At 37.1% G+C, this 9,725-nt stretch overlaps 1 protein-coding gene across 1 annotated transcript; it reads left to right on the forward strand.

Moving 5' to 3' along the window:
• The first annotated feature begins 3,195 nt into the window (after positions 1-3,195).
• On the forward strand, positions 3,196-9,414 carry LOC106314022 (protein NETWORKED 1A-like). Its single transcript, XM_013751976.1, has 5 exons — positions 3,196-3,352; positions 3,683-3,757; positions 3,880-4,089; positions 4,157-8,133; positions 8,233-9,414. The coding sequence occupies exons 3-5, from the start codon at positions 3,990-3,992 to the stop codon at positions 9,280-9,282; spliced, it is 5,127 nt and encodes a 1,708-aa protein (XP_013607430.1). The 5' UTR covers positions 3,196-3,352; positions 3,683-3,757; positions 3,880-3,989; the 3' UTR covers positions 9,283-9,414.
• The last annotated feature ends 311 nt before the right edge of the window (positions 9,415-9,725 follow it).

Genomic DNA, 9,725 nt, shown 5'->3' on the forward strand with positions numbered 1-9,725 from the left:
ACTCACTACTTTCACTCATCTATGCTGAAAACAATTGAAATTTGTTATATCTTAATTTATACCTCCTAAGACATATGTTAATTACATAATTCCCATTTTTCACTTATCAAAATATTTTTTACAAAATTTTTAAATTATGTTTAAGACTAACTGTCCAGACGACTTTAAGTTAAGTCGTCTGGACGACTTATTTTCAAGTCGTCTAAACAGACGACTTGCGAGGGGTAGAAACGTAAAAAGAATTCCGTTTTTTTGTTTGGTCACAAGGGGATAGTTGTAATTTCAATAGCCTTTTAGGTTACTTTTGCCTTTGACCCAAGTTGGGGTATTGTTTTGGGTTTGACTCCAAGTTTTGAGTCACACTTGGCAATTCTCCCTTTTATTTATGACACAATCTTTATGCGTTTGATTTTAATTTGTGATATTTTTAGATTTTGATGAAGATTGCATTATGTAAAAAATGAAGTGAATGATGATATAAAAAAAACAAAATTAGTTGATGTGATTCGATATTATTGTATTTTGTTATCGTTAATCTATTAATTGATCTTGTTGTCAATGTTTATATCTATGATGCTAACAAGATCACACAGTACATAAATAATCAACCGAATTTTACCAAAGATTTTGGTTTGCAAGAATATCAACAAGATCTTGTTGTAGAAATATTTCTTGTTTGCGTCTTAATTCGGTTAGTTCAGTTTCAAAAAAAATTACCAAAGCTTTTGGTTTGCGGTTAGTTTGGTTAAATTTTCGATTTAAATTAAAAAAGTTCAAAAAATTATTTAATTTTGGTTAGTTCGGTATTTGGATTTTGGTTTAGTTAGGATAGTTCAGTTTGAATTTTTGGTCAAGATTGGTATTAATTGGTAAAAAAAAAAATTAAAAAAAAAAATCGAACAAAACAGTTACGAAACGGAAAATCAAAATTTTTTTAGTTGTCGAACCAAACCCAACCTTCAAACGGAATTAAGCAAAAACTAAATTTTACCGGTCGGTACGTTTTGGGTAATAACCGCAGGCCTACATGCGGCCATTGTTTGAAAAACAAGTTGTGTGGCTCTCTCCCATTTATCTCCTTATCTTTCCTCTTCACTTTTCCACCTCAAATCTTCATTATTTTATTCTATTACAATCTCCCTCCCTCATACTTTTCATCCTTTTGTTTTATCCCCCAACTTTTGTCATAGGTCAAAGCCCGCCCCACCCACCATCTCACAATTATTCTAGAGATACACTAATAATAAGCAAGATGTTATGGAATAACTTATAATTTATAGTATCGGGAAATTTAAATAAGAGTAGAATTCAATACCCGTAGGAAGCAAATAACACTTAATATGAGAGAAAGAGTTTATTATAAGGAAGAAGAAGAAGATGTAATTGTGTACAAAAGAGTGAGATGAGTGATGGTATTTATAGTGAGCAACAATACATAAAATATCAAAGATGGTGCTTGATTTGGTAAATGAGTGGGTGATCATATTGCTTGATGAGTAGATGATCATAGTGCTTGATGAATAGATGATCATAGTGCTTGAGTTGGTAAAGGAGTGGAAGATCATTTCAAAGTTTATCTTGTTACATTAAGAAAGATTTTTAAAACCAATACATTCAAACCCAGTGCTGACCGTATCATTTTCCCCCTTAATTGCATTGATTACACCAATTAACAAAAATGGAAATCTACCCGTTGAAGCGAATTCCTGACCCTAATTAATTCTCTGATATTAATAAATCACATATTCAAACGTTCCATTTTCCAAAATAAACCCCGTTCATTTATCTATATTATTAAAAGATAAGTACCCATTTGAAAATGTTTTTATTTCATTAATTAAACTCTCTTTTTTTGTTTCTCTTTTTCAATTGCATTTATGAAATATCCTAAAACGAATAAAACTGCCTAATTTATTACTTGTCTTTTCAGTTACATTAATGAAATATGCTTAAATAAATTTAAACTTCCTATTTTATTGTTTGTCTTTTTCAGTTACCTTAATGAAATATCCTTAAATAAATTTGGACATAATGTCATTTAATCAACCAAAAAAATTCATGAGTTATCCTTACGTGCATAATTTTAATAAATGAGATTTTTAAAAGCGTGCATCATTAAAATGTTACCTAAACCATACAACACTAATATATAACATGCATCAATAAAACTAGAATTTGACTCACACATTGTACGGATATTATTTTCAGTTGATTAAATTTAAAAATAATTATTTATTCCAAAAATATTTAAGAATGGCTATGTTTTTAAAAATTATATGATATTATTTGCTCATAACTCATTTGTCATTTGATAAATTGTTAGAAATAAAATTTTAGCATAATATAACTCAGTTGTCATTTGTTAAATTTATGGTTTTTATTTATATTTTTTATTATTTAATTATAATATTTTCATTTTATATTTCAAAGATAAATGAATTTTCTTTCAAACAATATTTTGTAAATGTATTTTTTAAAAAATAATCAATTAAAATTGTTATTATCATTGAATATCATTATTTTTCACATAATTTGAGTTTTCGTTTACATCAAAATTTATCATATTTTTGGATAATTTTAATTTAAAATGTAATTTTCATATTTTTCAAACAAATTCTAAAAATATTTTTTAAATATTTTGTTATAATTGTTAAAAAAATATTGAGTTGCATTTCAAATAAAAAGGTAAAGATATAAAATATTCTAATTAAAATATGTAAAATTTAATATAGTTTTAAGGAAATGGTCAAAATAAAAAAATTACACATAAAATAATCATGATTTTTGTTAACTGGGCGGATCATTATTGTATGATATCGCACACGAAAGAAAAATTTCTGTTTTTAAAATTATCTAATTAACTCTATACTCATTTTTTTAATATTTTTTATATGATTTCACACATTCGTAAGAAAATAGATAGTTTAATATGCAAAAAAAATATTTACTTAATGAATATAATATGAACGAATATTACAAATACATCATTTAATAAAATAAATAATTAAAAACTGAAAATTTATATCCACGTTGGCGTGCGGATCAGAGTCTAGTATACCATTATACCTACAGCCCTAGGCATACAGCATTTGCCAAAAAAAAAAAAAAAAATTACAAAGAAATCAAAAAGGATAAAACTAAAAAAAAAGAAAGAAGATAAAACTACAGTGTGCGTCAAATCATTCCCATCTTTTATTTTTGTCGCACAAAAAGACTTCCGAATCTGAAACAAAGAAAAGTATAATTGCAGACAGTAAGAGAGAGAGAGAGAGAGAGAGAGAGAGCTGTTGAGTGTAAAATAGAGAAGACAATGGGATGACTTTCACCATTACTTCCCACCTCTTGCTTCTTGGTATCTTCTTCTTCTTCATCTCTGTTATTTTCAATTTCTACATTTGGATTCAGTCTACTTGACGAGTGGTTTCGTAAACGTCTCTCATTTTGCTTAACCCATTTCGCTGTTATTTAGACAAGTTGTGTCTCTTCTCTTGAACCACTTTTTTTTTTTGTTTCTGCTCTCAAAGTCTTAACCTTTATTGATTTCTCAGAGTGTTACTTGGATTAAGTTTCACTGCTTTGTTTATAACCTACATTGTTATTGTTGGCCTTAAATACTCTCAGTAGAAAGATTCTCTCTTGTGTGGAAAGTAATTTAGGTTTGGTTTCTCTGTCTTTTCTTCAGGGGGATTCAATATTTTATCTTCCCTAAGACCAGACAAGAAGTTAGAGATCCAGCGTTTGACCTATTACTCCAGAGGTTTGTTTTGTTTCTGTTTAGGCTTTAAACACATTGTTCCTCTAAATTGAGTAGAAAGAACACTGCTTTAACTCTGAACAAGTTTGATTTGTAGATTTGCTTATAGTGTGGCTTTGTCTCAGTTTTGTAGGTGAAGAAAGCCTAACACTGAGAGGTGGTTGATTCTTACCTGGCACTTAACCACCCTTGGGTGAAGTCTAGACCACTCTTTGTATTCGTTGCAGCCGGTGTGATGGCTACCGTGTTACACTCCGAGTCCAGGCGCTTATACTCATGGTGGTGGGATAGTCACATCCCCAAAAACTCTAAATGGATCCACCAGAATCTTGCAGGTAACGTGCTGCTGCTGTTTGTGTTCCTTTGTATTGGTTATATTTAACTGAATAATGATGTGTGCAGATATGGATTCTAAAGTCAAGGCCATGATTAAACTCATCGAAGAAGACGCAGATTCCTTTGCGAGAAGGGCAGAGATGTACTACAAGAAACGTCCAGAGCTTATGAAACTGGTTGAAGAGTTCTACAGAGCTTACCGTGCGTTAGCAGAGAGGTACGATCACGCGACTGTGGAGCTTCGCCACGCGCACAAGACCATGGCCGAGGCGTTTCCTAACCAAGTGCCGTTCGACATGATTGAAGATTCCGCTTCTTCCTCTTGTTCTGAGCCACGTACTCCTGAGAAAACTCCTCCTGGAATCCAGCCTTTTTATGACTCGGACAGTGCCGCCACGAGTAGAAGAGGGTTAAGTCATGTTGGAAGTTCTGAAACAGAAGTTGAGAGATTGAAGAGAACGTTGGTTGAGCTTGGGGCTGAGAAGGAAGCCTTTAGTCTTCAGTATCAGCTGAGCTTGAACAAACTATCCAGACTAGAGAAAGACCTGAAAGATGCTCAAAAGGATGTTAATGGTCTTGATGAGCGTGCTAGCAAAGCTGAGATTGAAAGTAGGATACTTGCACAAGGCCTTGCAAAGCTTGAAGCCGAGAGGGATAACGCGCTTCTTCGTTATAATCAGTCCATGAAGAAGATAGCAGATCTGGAGGAATCATATGCTCATGCGCAAGAAGATGTGAAGGGGCTTACCAACCGAGCAACTGAAGCAGAGACAGAAGCGGAGACTTTTAAGCAAGCGCAAAGTAGATTGCACTCAGAGAAGGAGGCTGGCTTAGCCAGATACAATCAGTGCCTTGTGATGATATCTACTCTAGAGAAGAAGGTTAAAGAGGCTGAGGAGAATGCTGTGATGCTAAGCAATCAATCTCTAAAAGCAGAAGATGAGATTAAAGCATTGAGACAAGAACTTCTGAAGGCAAATGAAGTGAAGGACGGTTTGAGTCTTCGGTACCAGCAGTGTTTGGAAACTATATCCAAGCTGGAGAGAGAAGTTTTTCATGCGCAAGAGAATGCTAAAAGGCTGAGTAGTGAAGTCCTAGCTGGAGCTGCAAAACTGAAGACTGTAGAGGACCAGTGTACTGTTTTGGAGAGCTCAAATGAAACTTTAAAGCTAGAAGCAGATGGTCTAACACACAAACTAGCAGCTAAGGATCAAGAGCTTATCCTGAAGCAAAGCGAGCTTGAGAAGTTTCAAGCTCTGATCCATGATGAGCACTCTCGGTTCTTGGAAATCGAAGCCAGCCTTAGAAGTTTGAAAAGTTTGCATTCTCAGTCCCAAGAGGAACAAAAGGTTCTCACTTCTGAAATTCAAAGCAGAGTTGACATGTTGAGGGAGTTAGAGACTCGTAATCATAAGTTGGAAGGAGAGATCAGCTCAGTTAAAGAAACAAACCGAAACTTAAGCGACTCTTCTATGATCTCCCTAGAGACTCAGAGATGCGAGATCTCCACCTTGAAAGAGGTGAAAGGAAATCTCGAGGAAGAAGTTGCTAGACAAATAAACCAAAGCAGTGCCCTTCAAGAAGAGATCCATCGTCTGAAGGATGAAATAAACAGCTTGAACAGAAGGTATCAAACAATAATGGAGCAAGTGAAACTCGCAGGATTGGATCCTGAATCCCTCACCTGCTCTGTGAGGAATCTACAAGACGAGAACTCAAAGCTTACCGAGCTGTGGAACCACCAGAGAGGTGATAAAGATGCTCTTACGGAGAAGCTGCGTGAAATGGATAACATTCTTAGAAAGAATGTTGGTCTAGAAAAACTGCTGCTGGAATCAAACACCAAACTGGATGGTTCTAGGGAGAAGACAAAGGATTTGCAAGAAAGATGTGAGTCTCTACGAGGAGAGAAGTCTGAGTTTAATGCCGAGAGAGCTAATCTGTTTTCCCAATTGCAAATCATGACTGAGAATATGCAGAAGCTCTTGGAGAAAAACTCTTTACTGGAGGCATCCCTCTCTGGTGCAAACATTGAGCTTCAGTGTGCAAGGGAGAAGTCAAAATGCTTTGAAGAGTTTTTCCAGTTGCTCAAAAAAGATAAGGCAGAGCTTACAAAGGAAAGAGAATCTCTCATCTCTCAGTTACATAGTAATAAGGAGAAGCTGGGAGTTCTGGAGAAGAAGTTCACAGAGTTGCAAGGAAGATATGCTGATCTACAGAGGGATAAACAGTACAAAAATCTACAAGTGGAAGAGCTAAGAGTCTCACTCGCCACTGAGAAGCAAGAGCGTGCTAGCTACGAAAGGTCGACTGACACAAGATTGGCAGATCTTCAGAGCAACGTGAGCTTTCTTCGAGAAGAGTGTCGCTCCAGGAAAAAGGAGTTTGAAGAAGAGCTTGACAGAGCAGTAGACGCTCAAGTCGAGATCTTCATCTTGCAAAAGTTTATAGAAGACTTGGAGCAGAAGAACTTTTCCCTCCTGGTTGAGTGCCAGAAATATGCAGAGGCGTCAATGTTTTCAGAGAAACTCATTACTGAGCTTGAAAGCGAGAATCTTGAGCAACAGATGGAAACAGAGTTCTTGCTGCATGAGGTTGATAACTGCAGGGGCGCAATCTATCAAGTGTTCAAGGCACTTCAGCTTGAAGCAGCTGACCAGAAAATTTCGAAAGAGCGAGTTCCAGTTTTACGCATCTTGGGTGGAATCAGTGAACTAAAACGTTCACTTTCCATCTCTGAATATGAGAAGCAGCGGCTTGTAATTGAGAACTCTGTGCTCTTATCTCTCCTTGGAGAGTTCCAATCAGATGGCATGAAGGTGGAATCAGAGAAACAAAACGCAGAGAGAGATCTGGAGACGATAGTACACCACTATGGAATGCTGAAGAAGGACATGCTCGAGCTATTGGAGATGAACCGGAAGTTGAAATCAGAACTGATCGACAGAGAGAAGCGGGAGCTAGATCTAAGAGCTGACCTACAAACTGAGCATTTAAAGTTTGAGAGTTTGCATGAGTCATACACGGCTCTGAATCAAGAATACTCCAAAGCTCTCGACGAAAACAAAACTTTGGATCTGACATTCTCAGAGCTTAAAGGTGAAATGCATAAACTACTGGAAGAGAACGATGTAATTCTTCAGGAAGCTGTTTCCTTGAGCAACATGTCTGTGGTTTACAAGTCATTTGGGTTTGAAAAGGCTGAACAGGTTGAAGCTTTTGCTAAAAACTTGAGAAGCTTACAAGATGTTAATAGGGAACTGAAGCAGAAGGTTGAGACATTGGAAGAGAAGTTAAGAGGGAAAGAGGTGGACAGTCGGGAGCTTAACAGAAAGCTTGAAAAGTTAGAGGATGCCAATGAGCTAAACGATCTCTTAGAACATCAGATTTCAGATAAAGAGGCAATCTTGAGACAGAAGGAGATGGACCTACTAGAAGCAGAAGACATGCTCAAGGATACACATAACGCAAATGCGGAACTGTGCCAAGAAGTTGAAGAGCTGAAGAAAGACTGTAAAGAATCAAGACAACTGAGGGTAAATTTAGAGAGGCGTATCTTTGAACTGTCTGACGTTAGTGGAAGACAAGATGAAGAGATTAAAGTGCTTAGCTGTTTGAAGGAGAGTTTGGAGTCAGAAGTAGAGTTGCTACACAAGGAAATCCAGGAACAGCGAGTTCGAGAGGAGTTCCTGAGTTCGGAGCTGCAGGAGAGAAGCAATGAGTTTGAACTTTGGGATGCGGAAGCAACATCGTTCTTCTTTGATCTACAGATCTCAGCTGTCCGTGAAGTCTTGCTTGAGAACAAAGTTAAAGAACTCACTGGAGTTTGTGAAAGCCTCAAAGATGAAGCTGTCACAAAGACCACAGAGATAAAACGGATTAAAGAAACTGTTGGATTCTTGGAATATGAAGTGACTGAGCTAAAGAATCAATTGTCTGTCTATGATCCTGTGGTAGCATCTCTAGCAGATGATGTAAAATCCCTAGAGCAAAATGCCCTGGTGCTGATGAAACTCCCTACGCTATCTGATCGTTGCAGAGAGGTAAACACATTCGTGTTCTTCTAAATGACATGTTACCTCTAGTGATTAACTTATATGCCTCTACGTTCCTCATCAATTAAACTCTTTTAATTTCCTCAGGATGATGAATATCCAGAAGCGGTGGTCTCTCAAGAACCTAAAGGACATAGCAGTACCAACCAAGAAAATGGAATTGTGCTATTGCAGGACATGAAGAAAAGAATTAAAATCATCGAGCAAGCAGTTGTTGGGGAGAAGAAGAGGCTTGGGAAGCAGAGAAGACGAAGCTCTTCGCACAGAAGCAAAGACCGTAAGCTCTTTGAAGAGATTGAACTTGAAGACAAATTCTCTGGCGAAATCAGACACCAGCCTAGATCACCTGCAATGACCGATGCTATAAATGGTTCACTGATGAAAGACATTCCCCTTGATCATGTTGCAAACTCTCCCTTCTATGGAAGGAGCCGGAGGGGTAGCCGTGGCTCCAGTGACCAGATGCTTGAGCTATGGGAAGAACCTGCTGAACCAGAGTCTACCATCAAGTCTCTGATGAGCAATAAAACCTCGAAAAAGCCTATGATTCCGCGTCTTCATCGCAGAAGCAGGAATCCGTCTATTGAATCTGAGAAAGCTGTTGACAAGTTAGAGTTATCTAGAAACACTGAGGACAATGCAAAGATCATGGAGAGGCTTTTGTCTGATTCCAGAAGATTGGCAAGCCTTAGAATCAGTCTAAGAGATCTGAAAAGCAAGCTGGATCTGAACGAGAAACAAGGCAACAAGTTCAGTAACCCTGATTTTGCTAGAGTGAGGAAACAGCTGAAAGAGATAGAAGAAGCCGTCCTTCAGCTTGCAAACACAAACGAGATTCTTTCCAAGGAAATTGAGGAGACGGGAGACGCCAGAGATATCTACAGAAAGGTGGTTATGGAGAAGTCAAGAGTTGGATCGGAGAAGATAGAGCAGATGCAGCAAGAAATGCAGAGCATTGAGCGAACAGTGCTGAAGATTGAAGACGGAGCAGCCAAAAGTAAAGGAAAGACAAAGTTCTCAGAGAGTAGGACAGTGATACTCTTGAGAGACATTATCCACAAGGGCGGGAAAAGGACAGCTAGAAAGAAGAAAAACCGTTTCTGTGGCTGCATGAGATCTTCGGCTAAGGAAGACTAGGGTGGACGATAACGTAACATCATCTAAGTTTACTATCTTTATTCACTTTGATCATCGAACTGACTCTAGAAGAACTTTGTGACAAGGGTTCTGAAATAATAGAGTAAAACTTGTAGCGTATGCTTAACTGTATGTACCTGGTTTGACTCCTATGTTTCCAAACTAGAATGTGATATTAGATTACCTTCTAAAACATAAGTATCTTACAAGAATGGTTACGTTATGAAACAGTGATCGGCTTGAAATTATGTAGAACCCATTACAAAGATACAAACAGTTGGTTGATAGAATGGTTTTTTTTTCACTGATTTGGGTTTAAGAGAAGGAAAAGCTGGAATAGACCATAGTATCAGCTTCCGGCAATTACTTCTCTTCACTAGGATTGAGCCTGATTCCGAGGAGCCGAGCTTAGGAGGAAAAACTCTCTTGCTGTTGGGAGAGAT

This window comes from Brassica oleracea, chromosome C1, assembly GCF_000695525.1.
Source record: "Brassica oleracea var. oleracea cultivar TO1000 chromosome C1, BOL, whole genome shotgun sequence".
Classification (NCBI taxonomy): domain Eukaryota; kingdom Viridiplantae; phylum Streptophyta; class Magnoliopsida; order Brassicales; family Brassicaceae; genus Brassica; species Brassica oleracea.